The 17375-nt window shown below is 43.1% G+C and overlaps 1 protein-coding gene across 1 annotated transcript; it reads left to right on the forward strand.

Annotated features, from left to right (window-relative positions):
- The first annotated feature begins 3445 nt into the window (after nt 1-3445).
- Nucleotides 3446-8159, forward strand: PHLDA1 (pleckstrin homology like domain family A member 1). The gene is made up of 2 exons (XM_071766600.1): nt 3446-4202; nt 4414-8159. The coding sequence occupies exon 1, from the start codon at nt 3730-3732 to the stop codon at nt 4195-4197; it is 468 nt and encodes a 155-aa protein (XP_071622701.1). The 5' UTR covers nt 3446-3729; the 3' UTR covers nt 4198-4202; nt 4414-8159.
- The last annotated feature ends 9216 nt before the right edge of the window (nt 8160-17375 follow it).

The following is a 17375-nucleotide window of genomic DNA, read 5'->3' on the forward strand; positions in this document are numbered from 1 at the left end:
CAGTAAATATTCCATCTATTTATGCCTGATTTACTGTAGAGTATTGGTGAGATGGTGTTCACAAAAAGAAAAGTGCCCCCCAGATCTCATGCTCCTTGCTTCAGTGTTGGGTCACCAGTAAGTTCCAGTGAAATTACTGGGAAGCAGTAAAGGTCAAGAAAATACTAACCGTTACTGTCTAGTAACTTGAAGCACATATTTCAACACATCTATTTGTGACATATTTCTCAGCCCTTGACTGATTTTTTTTTGCCCCCTCATTTTCATTCTGTCTAGCAACGAGCAGCTCCTATTTTCTTTAGGTTTCCCCTCCAACCCTTTTTCAGTTTTAGTAACTTCCCAGTACTGAAAGAAATGATGTTGAAGGGTTGTTGCTCAACACAGGTGTAGCATCCCTTTGAAGCTTTTAGTGGTTGTCAAGCTGCTGTCTGCAGGTTCCTTATCCAGGAGAACACTAAAAAAATTATGGGCTTTGTCTTTCATGGTGGCTTCCTAAAACTTGTCTCAAGGTTTTAAAAACCCCAGCATTTCGATTACTCTTGAATTAAGGTTACATATACAAAATTTCTCCCTAAGTTAGGGAGCTTATGATATAAGAGAGCAGTTTATTTAACAATCAAGCTTTTCTGTGACAAATATCAACTTTGATCATGGGAAAGGATAAATTCAGTAAGAAATAAATGGATCTTAGATGTCAAGACTTCGAATGAGCAGATTCGGTGTTTTTTCAGATTGTAGTACTTCAGGTTTGACACTAGGAGGCATCTGCACAACAGATACTTCATGAGGAACTGGTTCAGCACCTGTCTAGTATTTACCGAAACTTCAATAAAAGTAGCGGACATGGAACATTTAATGTAATTTAATTGGTAAAAAAATATGTATATAAAGAAAAGTAAAAGTAAAATCTCAGCAGGATAAAGTAGTATGTGCTTACCTGTGTTGAATGTATTGTTTCAAAATACTAATAGGAACATTTTCAGAAGCTCAGTTTTGACTTGCATCTAGGAAAATAGTTTGTTATCCTTTACTGGCAAATTTTTCACAATTAAATTAGGATATTTTGTTATTTTTGTGTGAAACTGTCAGTATTTCATCTTACCCCATTCTCCTAGATTTTGACTGATCTGGAGTTTTTGGTCAAATCTAATGTGTTTTAAATAGCTGTTCATATTTGCTTGTTTGCAGAGTGCAAGTTTTAATTAATGTTCTACATGTTTACATCTGAAAACATGCTTAGGTGAATTTCACCAGGAATAAACAGTTGTGTTGAGTCTATACATTAGCAGAGTATGTCTATGAGTGTTTGGAGTTGGGCTAGAAATCTGCCATTTGAGGCCAAAGTAGAATTAATTTAGTGCTTTTCTTGTTTATATTTGATGAAAATCTTTGGCTTTGCACACTAGTCTCATTCTCTTCCTTTAAATGTTGCAATGTGGTGTTTTGGGACAAAAAAATAAAATTTTGAATGTTTTGTATAGAAAGAACATCTGATACTCCAAAGTCTAAGGCTTTTTTCCACACTACTGGTTAGCACACTTACTTGGAATAAAATGGCTGTTGTTTTACAGCAGTGGACCAGCGACCGAAACTCTGCAGGTGAATTGCTTAGAAATGAGTCTTCTGCAGGTTTAGTTCAGTGTCCTATGACTTACATAATTAAAAGATAGTTTAAATCGTGTGGTATACATTATAATATGTTTTAACTGCTTATGGTTTAGTCTGACAATTTCAAAATAAGATCTGTTTATATGACACTTAGTCAGGAGTAAAGAAGTAGATGCAAAGCACCAGATGTGAAGGCAGGAGATTTCTCTTCTGGTGAGCCAGGAGTGAGGCTCCTTGTATGTGCATCAGCAGCTGAAGATGCAGAAGTTTGTGCTGGGGAATTCAGATTCAAATAGCAAGGAACTGTGGATTGAGACAATTGTAAATGATGTTCAGATCTTCTGAAAACTAGCATGTGCCTTTTAAAATAGGCATAAGGTAGTTGTGAGAGTGAACTTCTAGCGTATAACTATTGTATCTTACAGCATATATATTAAACTCTAATGAGAAGAAGCTATTTTTCAGATAAATGGATGTTAAAGATTCATTGTTCGGTGTGTGGCTAGCACATTGCCTTTACTGGTTTCAGAGTCTTCCAGTTACCTTGGGAAAGGTAAAACAGCTTAATTATTTTAACTGCCTGTATTATCTTAATTGTTGATCTCTTAGCAATTTATCAAATGTTGAAATTCAAGAGGAAAAGATTGAGGAAATCCTTTTGAACATTTTTTTCAAAGAGAAACTCCATTAATGCTATTAATACTAGTTATTATATACTATTAGTATATATACTATATATATTATATATATTATACTATATATTATATTATATATAATACTATTAATACTAGTATTTTTTAAAATTTTTTCTTTCCTCCTAATGTGCTACTGCCGACCTGTGCTACTGCATGACCTGCTTCCTAGCTCCAAAGATGACTCTGAGGAGGATTTTTTTTTCCTATGGGCATGCTAAATACGTGTTTAAGAAAACAGTGCTTTCAAACATGAAACTTCCAGTATTCAATTTACAGTGGCATTGTCAGACAGATTCAGTTACTTGGGCTTTTGATTTACACTGAATGCATCGAAAGACTTAAAAAAAAATAGTTTAATAGTAACCCTGGGTCACTTTTCTACTCAAATAAATTAATTCAAAAGCAAAGCTCTGGGGGGAATCCAATTAGCAAATGTGTGGCAACAAAGCAGAAAGCAAGTAAAATAGTCCTCAGCTGTTTGCTGCTTCTTTTAAACCCCACTGTCCTTTGATAATTTACAAGTACTGAGGAGGTCTTCATGTTTCATTTGGGAAGTGGTTATGGCTACTCGCTACCTTGAGGCATTGCTCAAACTGCGGCAGAGAGTAAAGATGTAGGGAAGAAGCTGCTTCCTCCCAGCATGGGCGAGGACAAAGCTGCAAGCGCAGGGATAACGCGGTTGTACGAGGCTGTACATGCGGCCGTCTCCTTTGTATAATGGAGCGATGGTGGTGTGAGTATCAGGGTGTTGCTGCAAATTGGCACCGTTTTTCTTGGTCTTGAACCAAAAACTCGCGGAAAGGGGTGCGCTTTCCTGCTGTGCACCACGGGGGAAGGCTGAGGAAATTTATTCCCAACACACACTTCTGCAATACCGCGGCGAAAGCAAACGAGGGCTGCACAAGCGGCTGAATTGTTGCGTTAATCCCTGTGCTAGCCCTGTGGCTAGCGGAGCACGGGGGGGGAAGCCCCCGCCACCTCGGCGCTCTCTCTCTCGTTGCTACCGCTCTGCGGAAGAAGGGGCGGGGGGCGGCCGGGGAGCTCAGCCCCCAACCCGGGGCTGGGGCGGGCGGGGCAGTCGCTCCGCTCTAGGCGGCAGCGCCGGGCTTCCCCGGTGCCAGGCGGCAGGAGTGTCCGGCTCTCCCTCGGGGTGTCACTGCAGGGTGGGGAAGTAGCGTTCAAAAGCCAGGGGGAGGGAAAAGCCGCCTCCGAGAGCCGCCCCCCTCCCCCCCGCCGACAGCTCCCACCGCAGCCCGCCACGCCGCGGCACGGGCGGCAGCCGCTCCGCTCGCTGCGGGCTGGGGCTATCCCGGCCCTCTGCCTCGGAGCCGGTGCGGGGCGGCGAGTCCTCGGCTGGTGCCGGCTGCCCCCCGAGCCCAGCCCCTGCGGGCGGAGGCCGCTGGCCCTGCCGGCCCATGCAAGGAAGATGCTGGAAAGCGGCTGCAAGGCGGTGAAGGAGGGCGTGCTGGAGAAGAGGAGCGACGGGCTCCTTCAGCTCTGGAAGAAGAAGCGCTGCATCCTCACCGAGGAGGGGCTGCTCCTCATCCCCCCCAAGCAGCAGCCGCCGCCTCCGCAGCAGCAGCAGCAGCAGGAGCCGCCAGTGCCGGCCGAGCCGGCGGCCAAGATAAAGGAGCTGCACTTCTCCAACATGAAGACGGTGGACTGTGTGGAGCGGAAGGGCAAGTACGTGTACTTCACGGTGGTGATGGCCGAGGGGAAGGAGATAGACTTTCGGTGCGCGCAGGAGCAGGGCTGGAACGCGGCGATCACGCTGCAGATGGTGCAGTACAAGAACCGGCAGGCCATCCTGGCCGTGCGCTCTACCCGGCAGAAGCAGCAGCACCTCGGGCAGCCCCACGGCCCGCGCCTCCGCACCGCCTCCAACTCCACATAGGGCAGGTAGGGGCTGCCGCTCTCCTCTGCTCCCGACCCGGGCTCCCACTCCTGCCCCCGGGACCCGCTCCCGTTCCGTCCCCGGGGCGGGCGAGCCGCGCTGCCCCCGACGACCCCATCCCCGTAAGCGCGGCTCCCGGCGGGGAGAAGCTGCTGCGGGCACCGGGGCTGCCTCCGCTCAGCGAGCGAGTGTCTGTGAGTGTCTGTCTCATTGCAGGTGAAGTCAACAGAGCCATTTGTGGAAGCGGGACTGAGCGTGTTTGTTGCGGACTTGGTTCTGTTGGTCAAACCCGGGACAAACGCCAGAGATACAGGTAGACTTGGGAGATGCGGCTCAACAACCTGGATCCCTACCTAGCTGCTGCCCCTGCTGCTGCTTTGCCGCTCTCTGTGCCAAGAAGCATTTCAAATCTGTTATTTATGAACCTTGGAAAGGATCCTTGGGCGCGATGGGACTTCTGGAGACATGATATACTGTAACTTTTATTTTAATGTATTTTATTTTATTTATTAGGGTTGGTTTCGGTTTTAGGTTTTTTTTCTTTGTGGGTTGTTTGTTTTGTTTTAAAAAAGGCTCGTTTGCAAGACATTTCTGAATGTAGGCCATATCCAAAAGCAAGGGAAGAAACAGTGTGTACCTTAGCTCCCTAAAGAAAATGAAATCTACTGGATACTTCGGTTGTGTGCAATTTCACAAAAGAGTTTTTAATTTTTAGCCGAAATACAGTGTATTACACCAACATAGAAAAATGTGATGTGTTGTCTGGAATTTTGCTTGAAGCCTCTACAGCATATGAAGACTTTTTTAAAATGAGAATATCAATTACAATCTGGGTTTTAAATTATTTCCCTTTAAAATTCAAATGGTGTAAGATGATAAAATCTTACGCTCTCTTGGTTCAAAAAAGTAATGTTGATTGTTATGCTGAGATTAAAACCTGCATGTGTAATCTATGATCAGAGGGGTATCTGCCCAGTTTATTTTACAATGTGGGAATTGCAGCTGGATTCTAGTTCCCCCTTTAATGTGCTTGCTCCTGGGCTGGAGGGTCAGAGCTGAGAAGCATTTATGAACGTTTCTTAGCATCCAAGTTCAGGACTCCCTCTGCATGGTTGGTTTCTAAGTGGTCTGAGCTCTCAACCTTTCTTGAATTTTCACTGGCAGATTTTAAATGTCTCACATTAAAGTATACCCTAGTTTAAAATCCATTTTATCTTCATCTTAGTGTGTGAATGGATTATTTTGGTTCTAGATTTCATAAACTGAAATTTGCTGTCTAGCTGAGATAATACAGATTAATTTTGGTGTTCAGTGCTGCCAGACGTTGAGAGAGGTGTGTGATCTTGCCTCTAAAAATGTTGAGGAAGCCATGAAGTTGGAAAACAAAGGCTTTTCCTTTGCAACGGTGTTGCAACAAAGGTTTGCACAGTTGATGCGTCCTCCTCTGCCTGTTAGCGGTCAGTGGGAGTTCAGGTGTGGATGCTGGCGAGAGCAGGTTGGAGCAGTTTGCCCTGGTGCTGGCAAGGGAGCCTGGCAGAGAGAGCTCGGTGTGCTCTCTGGGTCAGAGCCCTTCGTGTGATGGGTGATTTCATGTTGTGATTTCATGCCTCTAGAGCCTGGGCTAAGTGGGGAGGTTGTAAGGAAGATGGAGCGATGTGGCCCATTATTTCTGGTTCAAGGCAAAAAGCTTCATCCATGAAGCTATTAATTTTAACTAGCATGGTAAGGAAAATGGCTTTTCCACCCTTTGCAAGTTATCTGAATGTAAATGTGATCTTTTAAAGCCTTACATCCAGGAGTTTTCTGTTTGTGTAACTGAGGTGCAGCTTGACTTTTAAAAGCCCCACATCCTTGGTGCGAGCTGTTTCTGTGTTTAAAGAAAAAGCCTGAAGTGACACTCAAAGGAAAATCTCAGAATTGGCTGCTGCACTGTCCCTTCCTGTGCACCCTGAGCTTAAGCTCAGTTATGTAAGGAATAAATTGAGATATCTTTTAGCCCTCTTCTTTTATTCCTTGTCCTCAGGTGCTGGGGTCACGTATGTAGGTGTGCAAAACATGTCACGGTGCAGAATTAAAGCCTGGACCTTAGCAGTCCTCTGTGTCTACTCCCAAGAACTATTTTCCTGTCTGGCTCATGCCAAGGTTGTGTGACAAGTTTTGGGTGGTAGATTACAGCAGTCTTAACAAAGTTACTACTCTAGGGCTAATTGAAACTGAAGGTGCCCTGCATCTTCAAGAATTAGATTCACTGTCTTGGCAATCATAATAGCCAATTTCTATATTTCTATACATCTGCCATTATCATTCTGCTAATGCTTGGATTTTAGAGCTGCAAGGGGATTCTCTAATGAACTAGTGAAAGACTCACAAAATAGACTGTAATTTGTAATTTGGCTCTTTTCTTCAGAGTCATTAATTACAGTTTACTGAGTAACTAATCCACCTTTTCAGATACACAAATGTATTGCTGATATCTCACCTACTAACATACATTTTAGTCTACTGAAAGATAAATGTAATTGTTGAAAATTTATTCTTATGCGATCAGAAACACATGAAATTCTCTAGGAGAGGCAGATATTCCTGTCTTCTGTGGATGCAAAGCCTTGAGTGACACAAAAGTCCACGAATCTAGTATAAAGCTAAAATTTTGCTGCTCTTCTGGAAGTATTTGTACTTCAAAAATGAAAGGTGGTAATTTTAGTGATAGAATTGACATTGAGGTTTGAGATAACCGTTTTCATTTTGAATTTGATGGTCTTTTTCACTAGTTCAAGGTTGCTGTCCTTTTTTCACCTGGTGTTTCTCATTTTAAGTTGGTCTGAAGGATGCTTTAAAAAACATTTGGACTGATGTAGTTCTCCAACAAACTGTTGCCAGTTGTCATTGCCTGTTGTGTTAATTTTTAAAAAATGTTGGCCTCAGCCAACACTTACTGTAAGAGATTGTCACATCACAAAATCCACCCTGAGCTGTTCCTGTGCCTGCTGTCTGAGTTGGTGGTGTGAGTGTGAAACCTCACCCTTGGGCCTCCAGACTCATCTCCTGAAAACAAATGTGCTGGGTTTCCCTGGGGACAGGCAGACTGTGGGGCTCATGCCATGTATAAATAAGGCTAAATTGTCTGACATTGACAATCCAGCAACTTTCTCATGCCCCAAATTCCACTGTTTGTTTGGTTTTTATTTTTTGGGTTTTTGTTGGGTTTTTTTTTGTGGGTTTTTTTTTTTTTTTTTTTTTTTTTTTTTGACTGGTAGTAATTTTAGACAAAGAAGTTGTTTGATGTTACAAATGAGGTAGTTCTGAGCTTTTTTTGGCATGTGCCTCTACCACTGCATATTCTTTGTTTGAGCTACTTGATAAATACTGTCACCACCTTTTAAGCAATGGCTATGAAAGTAGGTTCAGCAGATCACTGTCCATCTAATTGGAGCTTTGAATGTTGTCCTTCCCCTTACAACAGCTACAAAACCAAACCAAAACAAAAAAGGTTTGAATTTTATTTTTTTTTTTGTTTGAAGTAAAGACTAAACAAAAACTGCCAGTAAAGCACAGCCTCATAAATGCATGGTGTAAGTAGTGAAAGTGTGGACAGTCAGTTCATAAAGAGGTTAAGATTATGCGTCCTAAAAAAGAAATTAAAGAAATTAAGAGGCAGATTCAGCAAGAGAATTCAAGCTGTGGTGGCCAAGAAAACTTAACTGGGGGAAAAAGAAGATCAAGGAGATGTTGCCCGGGTGACATCCTGAAGTAATTCCTCATTTTCAAGGTTCATGACATGCAAGTGCCAGTTTCTGAATTCTAGCTGCAGTGATGTACTAAGTGTTTCCTAGCATATCCTATTGTGTTGTCAAGAAAACAAGTGTGTAAATATGAGTCATAAATGATTTCTGAGAGATGTGATTTATTTTTCATATTTTTCAAGATGCATTCCATTTCAAATAAAGAGTTATCTATTGAAAGAGCTCTTGATATGCTGGGGGAATGGTTGTTTGCTGGACTCTCTGGTATGATTAAAGCCTGAGCTAAGCTTTTCCAGTGTCTTATGTTCAATGTAAGGGCCTAAGAGGAACACTTTGAACCTGTGTAGATAACTTCCAATGGAAAGACTCACTTAGGTGCTCTGATTAATTTTAATACATAGTTCATTTATGAGGCTCAGAGTCCTCAGTTTTGCTTCATGATGTATGAGCACCTACATTAAGTCCTGCTGATTTCAGTAATACTTTGCTTGGTGTCATGGTACGTGTACAGCAGATCTTTGGGACACAGACTTCAGGCTCATAATGTTAACCTGTGAATGCTTTGCTCTGCGTGAAATTAAGAGTCTAAAATGAAGCATTAGATGTTTTTCTTGCTCTTCTTTTATGTATCTGAAGCACTGTGATTGAATTACATGTATTGTGGAAGCAGTTCAGAAAGAACACTTCCACCATTTGGTGTATGCTCTGAGTTGTTCTCTTCTAGCTTTGTGGGAAGGGAAATGATGTGTGACAACAAAAATGCACAGTGACTTCTGCTGCTTTGGGGTCTCCACAGAACTTTAGCTATTCAGATGCCTTAGACTCCCCTGAGGTGTATTTGTATGGCAGCAGGTCTTAATTTTTAAGCATTTTCTAAAAGTCTGTTAACTTCACTTACACAGTGTGCATTGACCTGGGGCTGTTTGCCTTTGCTGGAGAGATGTCAGTAACCTTTTCCATAAGAAGGCTATTGCTATAATAAGTACAAGTTCTCTTTTTACTAGCAAACAACCAAGATGTAGGCATTTGAACTTAACATTTGATATACAAAAAATAGCTTAAAGAGCTGACCTTTCGCAAGAGCTGGTGTTTTGGCAGCCTTGAAAAGCCTATTAGGCATCTGTGTATCTGTTGTCTATTCCAGGTCTCACCTTTGTTTGTAGCTTTTTTGTCCCTTTTAAGCCTTTAATGTAAGTTATAAAGAAGTATCTCCGTAAGGGCATAAATATAGCAGCAGAAGAATTTAATAATTTCTCATTGGTATTGCTCCTGCACTAATGGTATCTTCATAAAAGTGCATTGAAAATGTGTTTCTCTGCTCCAAGTTTTGTTTAAGTGGATACAAAACAAGGCTACTCACGTATTCATAGTGCATAAGACATGATCCCAGGAACTGGGTCATTTTTTTCCTAGTGGGGAATATTGTCTTAATATGGTTTTCTTAAAAGTATTTAATCCAAAGAGGAATAGGAAGAATGCGGAAACTCAGGGGTCAATGCAAGGTATAGAGATAAAATCTGTTCCTGATTCAAAATCTGTTGGAATCAATAGGGATTTTTCCAGAGTAAGACAGATTTTGCCCTTTTGCAAAAATGATGGCTGCTTCTCTTTTCTGTTTAGAAAATTCAGGAATGCAGCCCCCTTTGCCCATAATTTGTGCTGGTAGTGATGGTGTGTGATTAAGACATTATGGTCTTTTTATCTTTTCCAATGAAATGAGGGGGAGAGGAATAAGAAGATGGAATAATTCCTATGTTTTCTGAGCAAAATACAAAAGAAGACCAATCCAAATGTCTTCTTTCCCCTTTGAAATGAAATCTAGACCAGAACAGTTTCTTGTAGCTTTTTTTGGATTCACAGCACAACTGAAATGGAATAATTTTCTTTGCAACTGAACACAAATCAGAACTAAATCCCAAAGCCTTTACTTTGACTGCCTCTTTCTAAGAAGGAGCATCTCAGTTCTCCTTAGAAGGTGCCTAAGTGACTTTCCGTGCTTATTCCCTGTGGTTTTTTAAATCGGCTGTTGTGAAGATTATCACTGGAGTCTTTAAAAAAACTCACAAACCAAAAAACTTATGTCAAATTTATAGTTATAGACATTGTGGATGTTCTTGATAATGTTTTTTCTGTTTTTCCTCTAAGAGTTTTGATGTGTGAGGTAAGAACCCTGGAAACACCATGCAGCTGTTAATACTCTACTCACAACATCTCTTCGTGCTTCCCGTGCTGTAGATGGGCACAGCAGCAAATGGTGACTTTGGTCCTGACAGGAGCTGAACCACACTCAAGGTGTCCTGGCACCCAAAGGACTTAGGAGCTGCTAGGGACCTCAGGATGGGGTTCAGTTATTTATGGGGTCTTGGCTTAATGCTGAACACTGAATTTACAAGGGAAGCAGCATCAGCTCCTGGGTGAGACACTGGGAGATGAGGTCATATTGCTACTTGGCATTCACATGAAGCTTATGCTTGTGTCAACAGCCTGGTTTGATTGCAGCACTGACAAGTTTTCCTTAAGGAGACTTGTAAAGAAAGCCAGAGGTGATGCTTCTGTGCTTAAGTGTTTGGGACTTCTTTTGGTTTGTTTGGGTTTTAGAAAAACATCAAAGCAAAGACATTTACCCCAGCATAGACTCTCCACAGACACTTCAAACTTGTCAATTTTACAGCCCTTCCAAGTCATTTGGCTAGGTGATTCTAAGCAATGCCAGCTGCCAGTGCAGGGGGAAGGGTTGTTCAGATGGGGGGTTGATTTACCTCTTGTGTGACATTGTACTATGACAACAGTGGATTTCACATAAACAAAATTTTTATTGACCCTACCTCATAAACTTCGTCTTCCAATACTTTGTAACCAGCCACAGTAGATTAACAGAACCAGTAAATAGGTATAGAATGACTAAGCATTACAATGAAGCATTCAGTGCTCTGTGGGCAGCAGTATACTTTATATGAGACAATTTACCCCACATTTTACAAGACTTCAAGAGAGCTGAGGAAAAATCACAGCTTTTGTTTTTAAGATCTTGTCAGTGTTTTGTAAATATTTCTGATATTTATGACTGTACATATGGGTTTGATTATAACTTGCAGGAGGCTCAGGAATTGGGTCATATTGGGTCACTCCTGCTCCAGTTTAGGAGGAGATTATTTAATTAACTAATTTTTGTTGGGTTTTGTTGATCAGCCTTCAGATTTTTTTGTACCTAGTGCCATTTACAAAAGTAAAAGTACCACATTTAGTAACAAGAATGAAGTTGCAACTCAGAGAACAAATCCAGTCTGTTCCTGGCTTGGCTTCCAGAGGCAGGGTCCTCTGAGGGAACGGCTCTCCTTCATGTTGCTCTGTGCTTTGGGCACAGGCCTGGGAATGATAACTCCCTGTATCAGCAATAGCACCTCTCTGCAAGGCTCTCAGCCTACTTGTATATCATATCTCTGTTTTGGAGAAGAGGAAACTCGGGACCGGAGGCTCTGTGCTGCACGTCCAAGGTCGTGCCTTGTGAGATGGAGAGCAGCATCCGCTCAGAGGCAGGGCCCCTGTCCCTCTGTGAGAAATGCTGCCTCTGGCAGCAGAGACTACTTCATTTTCTGGGCTTGGTAGGGACCTTTCTTGGAGCCCATTGCAAATGAATTGTCCAAGTTAATGCCAAAGATCCTTGGATGAGGACCCAAATGAGTGACTACCCTGCCATATAAATTCCACTGTTAGAAAAATCATCGCTGGGTAGCTATTTGTCCAGTGGCGGTAAGAGCAAGACAAACCACTTAGATTTCACATGGGATTTAGCAAAGTGTTTGGATGACTTCAGATTATTAAATCAGCTTCTGGTTATTCCCAGCACTAGTCATTGTGCAAACAGCATACAAGGAGTAAAGGGATCTGCAAGTCATCGCCCATTTCCGGAGAAACTGAGCTTCTCTATTTACTATGGATCACAAGGACAAAGAGAGGTTATCATCCCTGTAATAATTTGAAAGGACTCTATAGATATGAATCCAGTAGTAATGCAGCATTCCCAGCCCTCTAACTGCCTTAACTAAAATGTACTGAAAAACAAGAGACAATAATTTTCTTCACCCTTCTATTCCAATGTCACTTGACCATTTCATTCAGAAAAGAGGAGCTGTGAGAGAAATGCTCTTAGCCAGAAACACTTATCCATCAGAAAAAAATTGACTGATGCACAAGGCTGTAGTTGCTCACAGGCAGCTTATCCTAACCCACTGCTGGAGGCTGACAGAGCTGTGTGAATCTATCTTTGTGGGCTTTTGCAACAGCCCCTTAAACTCCTTGTGGAGCTGAAAACTCTTCCGTGCCCTTTCCTGTGCAAGCAGTGACTGCAATATGCAGATGACCTTGCTAGAGACTTTTCTTGTATGCAGATGATCATGAGAGAAATTACTCAACTCTTTTAAAAGTTAGCCTTGAGGTGGAAAAACATTTTATTAATTGGCTTCTCTGGGGGGCTGTTGCTGCTCTTAACCACCTATGGAGTGCCTCCAACCTAGTTAGACTCTTGCTCTGGCCCCTTTTTTCATTTTTATCACAGATTGTTAATACTTCCTGTTCCACTAAGCCACGTTTCTCTGGTACTTGTTCCCAGTGCTTGGCTTCTAAACAAAGTCACAGCTCTTGTCACAAGGCAACAGAGCTGCATATTTACCCTTCATGCAAGTGATGACTGAGGGCTCAGCAGTAGGGAAGTAACGCTGACAGCTTTGCTCCGAGAAGGCACATTGTCAGCATTCCTCACCAGGCCACCCAGCCAGTCTGGGAAAAGGCTGCTGTTTTGGAGGGGGGCATTCTAAAATAGACTGTTCTTTCAGAGCTGAGGAAGTTGAAGAGAAGTGGTTGTCCAGTCAGTCTCTTTCTGAGCAGAGATGGAGTCAGACCTATGAAGCCACGGAGCTCAAAGTGAGGTTGGGGTCTGTCTCTTCTCTCAAGTAACAAGCAATAGGAGAAGAGGAAATGGCCTCAGGTTGTGCCAGGTGAGGTTTATATTCAAAACTTCTTCCCTGAAAAGGTGATTAAACACTGGAACCGGCTTCCCAGACAGGTGGTAGACTCACCATCCCTGGAGGTGTTTGAAAAAAGTGTAGATGTGGTGCTTAGGGACGTGGTTTAGCACTGGACTTGGCAGAATTAGGTTAATAGTTGAACTCGAGGATCTTGAAGCTCCTTTCCAGCCAAAATCATTCTAGGATCCTGTGGCTGCTACAACTCTGCAGGCACAAGCTGAGTGGTTTTGTGTGAAGAGAGAGGCCTCAGATGGCTGATAGAGCGATAAAAGGTCAAAATTATAACAATAAGTCATTCCCCTGCCCATTCTTGTTGTTGGAGGAAAGAGAGTACTTTGCATAAAAGGTAGGATGGTGGCTCACTGGGAGGGATGGGGTCTAGGAGGAAACAAAGATCACTTCAGCAGCTAATCCATGGTCACACCCCTGTCTTTAGGAATTAGCTCAGAGACATTTGAGAGCGGCAGCTGCAAAGGAGCATTTAGCTGCTGCCCCAGAGAAGCTGCTACAATTGTTCCCTAACAATCTGGAAATTGTTCCTCTCTGTTTTCCTGAGGGTTTAAGCAGTTTGCGGTCAGACATCTCACGTTGTGAAACTGCAGTTGTGGAGCCATCAGCTCCCTGCCACCTCCCTTCTTGTCCCTGCTCATCCAGGGAGAGGCTGAGGAAGGGCTCTCTGGGCAGGAGGTGCCTCCTGGGGAGGACGAGGGGGCAGGAAGCCTGGAGTGCTCAGACCTTGCCTCTGTCCTGCTGGTGCTGGCCATGGCTGGTTGGAGAACCCTTCCTGGGCGACTCCTGCTCCAAAGCCTCTGCAAATGGAAGTAGAAAGGACTTGATCATAAATGATCTTGAAGGCATCTGCAGGCCCTCCACAGATGGGTCATGGCACTGCCTTGCTGGCATCTTCACCATCACTGAGGGCAAGCAGCTGGAGAAAGGCTTCTCCAAAAAGCCTAATGGGTCTCCCCATCACCTTCAGCCCTGTGCTCTGCTCTTAATTAACTCAGGAGCAGCTCCCTTGACCTGTCTTGAACTGGGGCTGGGGCAAGGGGATCTGAACTGAATATGCAAGATATATTTATCTTGAGAACAGAGGTCCCTTTGCCCTGGTGAGCAGGGTGCTAGCCAGGCAGAATGTGGGAGTTTAATACCCATGCTTGGCATCTTGATTTGCAGGCTAGGGAATCTTTTTTTCTTCCTAGGTTTTCTCTTAATTCCCTGTGTTTCTGCTATAGAGCCCCCTATCCAAAGGTACTTCCTTTCCCCAAAGGTAATTCTAAGCAATTTGGTCGTTTTCCTGTTAGCTGAAAATGTGTTTGCAGCAAATCCCTTGCTGCTGAAGCTCAGTGAGCAGGGGTAAGTGCTTGAATAGGTAGCCTTAATGTAATGTTTAATTGTTGTTCTGGACAATTGCAAGGCTCCAACACAATTCAAAGCTTGCATAAAAGGAAAGATTTTGTATATCTGTAAAGTCTGCCCAGCTACAATGATAAGTTTCCTGGCTTCAATTTCCTAATCTTTCAATTTAACTGAATCTGAGCATATTTATTAGTTAATTTTCAGAACATTCACTTAAGGATTTTTTTTTCCAAAATGAAGTCAAAACCTTAAATCCAGATGAATTTTGGAGAAGTAATTCAGCTTTGCTGAGCTCTGGACATGCTTAGTCTTTCTCCAGCCCTCTTTTCCCCTCCTCATCTCTGAGATTTGCAAACCATGATGCCAGCAGCTGCTCCTCCATCCATTTTGGGTGCCTCCCTGATGAGAAGGAGGCCTTGTAAAGGTATGGTAGCCCTTTAGCAGCCACAGGTATGCCCTCTGCTCAGCCTGTACACAACCATCATCTGTTCGGTTTGCCCTTGTAAAATGAAACTCCAGCATAGCTGGGGCTTGCTTTTAATTCAGCTGTCACAGCCTGCCCTGAACTGTCCCAGGGATACTTGGTAGGCAAAGCCCTGCCATGGCAACCTTGCACTCATGTCCTTCAGGGGTGTCTTTTTTTCAGTACTACACCTTTGTTGCCATTAGTGAAATGCATTTGCAGACATTGAGGAGATGGCGTTTTGCTTCCCCTCTCAGAACTGCTAACATTGCTTCCCACATGTGGTTGATTAAGGTAAAATCTGCTTTTCCCTTGCCACTATCATTGCAGTCTTTCTGCTGCAGGCAAGAGATGAGGTGCACTGAAAACAAGGATGGGTTTAAAACCAAGGATGGATTTAAAAGCACAGTCCATTTATGTGATACTCTTCTCAGGTCTTACAGTTCTGTGCCTTGTGACCTGTCTTTTGCTTTGACTTTGTGCATTTGCTGTAAAATCCAATAGCTCCCTGATCAGCAGCCTGGGAGAGGTGGGCTCAGAATGGCAAGGTTTGTATGTACCATATGAAAAAGAAAAAAAAAAAATTTATAATCTAAAGAATTTCCAGTTCATGGAGAAATGCACGCCAGAGGGTCAGGACCTTGTTCAAGGTGATTTTTTTGCGCAGGTGCCTAATTCCTAATAGCATGGCTTTCTCTGTAGCTGGCAGGTTTAGCCCAGATTTGTGGCCCCCCAGGGGTCACACCCCTCTGCATGAAAGCACGGGGTACAGCTGTGGTAAGCTCCCAGATTTTGAGTATATGACACAAAAAACTGTATCTGCTATTTATGGCTTTATGGCCATTGGTCTATTTAATAGTATTGCTTTAGATGCTACAGTACATGGAGGTCAGTAGGTTAAATAGCTCAGAATTGCAGTCAGCTATTTTAATTGCTGCCCACTCCCAGCCCTTAAAAATCCTCAGCTTTTCCAAATCCTGTTACTGTTCTTCCTTCATATCCTATAACGATTTTTTGAAGATGAAAGCTCAGTTTTTATATACTTCCTCTCCCTCCTTCAAGAAACCTTGTTCTTAACTTGTCAGTAGCTCCAAAGAGATCTCCAGCCCCAGGGTTGCACCACACCTACTCAGCGTGTTCAGATCCTTCCAGGACTGAAGAAAAATTTGTGGGACAGCCACAGACATCTAATAACTACCCACCCTTGAGAAGTTGTTATATTCTTATGTCTTGCAGCTCAAGACCCAGGGAACATTTTTCACTACAATTTTTTATATTTGAGGATTGCAAAGCTCTGTGGTCTGCTTTGCTACTGAAATTACATCCTGTGTGCAGGGAGATGTGCACAGAAGTGGAAGTGTATGCACCCCAAGGTAGGTCATGTGGGTCATGGCACCCCAGGGTGGGTCATTGAGGGCTCCTGGCAGGCACCAGAGCCCATGTGCCCATGGAAAAGGTGAGTCCCTGATGGAGAAGTTGAGAAACAGCTCAGATTCCTCCTCTGTGGTCCCCTGGCACCCTGCAAGGCTTTTCTGTGGATGGATTTGCTGTTGGCAGGCATTATGCATGTTGTTGGAAAGCAAACAATGGAAATGGCTGCATATTCCATGCAATAAGGCATGCCATACCTTAACATTTGCTCTTCAGCCTGAGCATTACCCGGGGGCACATGGAAAGCCTCGGTCCTTCAGTGGGAGCAATGCATTGGTGAAATGGCTTCAGGAGCATGGTAACCTCAGAAGCAGCAACTCTACATAAAGATCTTGAGGATATGACACACCAGGGCCTCTTCCTTCCCTTTCCCTGGCCTTATAATCACATACTGTGCCTAGATCTGAGAGAGTCTTTCTAGTAGACTTCAAAACATACTGGTGGAAGTTTTAGACCAGACCTGGCTTTCCTTAGCTGAATAGCACCCGACGTCGTGGAGATACCTTCTACCCAGAGTGAATACACTTCTGGTGCAGCTGCCCTTCCTGCAATAATAGTACTGATTAAATATATATATAAAAAAGAATTAGAAGGAACAGCGAAAGTAAACAGCACATTCAGGAAAATAAAAAGTAAAACTTGAGGTGAAACAATGGCACCGCTGAACTCTAAGACAAAATGTTATTGACTTCAGTGAAGGACTTGTCCCTTTAAAAAGTCTGGCATCAATTGTCTATATGAAAAACAGATTTAAAAATGAGCCAGTTGCATTTGTCATAATGTGTTTTAGCCACTCGGTTACTGGGAGGAGAGACAGGCACCAAAAAGGAAAAACATAGTTTCAGGTATTCAGTAGGATGATTTCTGACAAGCAAGGCTTCTAGATCCAAGAAGAAGCTCCACTGCTTGTTTGCGTGTTGAAGACAGACCTTTTTTCAATACCTGCTCCCCAGCTGTGTACAACTGAAGGAACATCTCGCTTGGGCCAGAGTCTGTAGCACCCATTTCAACACAGTTCCTCTTCTCTGACTGTCTTTGGGAATTCAAAATCAGTTCAGTGGTAACAAAGTAGGTATAGCTCATTAATTCTGCCATCTTTTACATTACTTAAATTGTCTGCAGAAGGAATAGTTATTGGCTTCTCAACAACACAGAAAT

This window comes from Heliangelus exortis, chromosome 1 (genome assembly GCF_036169615.1).
Source record: "Heliangelus exortis chromosome 1, bHelExo1.hap1, whole genome shotgun sequence".
NCBI lineage: Eukaryota > Metazoa > Chordata > Aves > Apodiformes > Trochilidae > Heliangelus > Heliangelus exortis.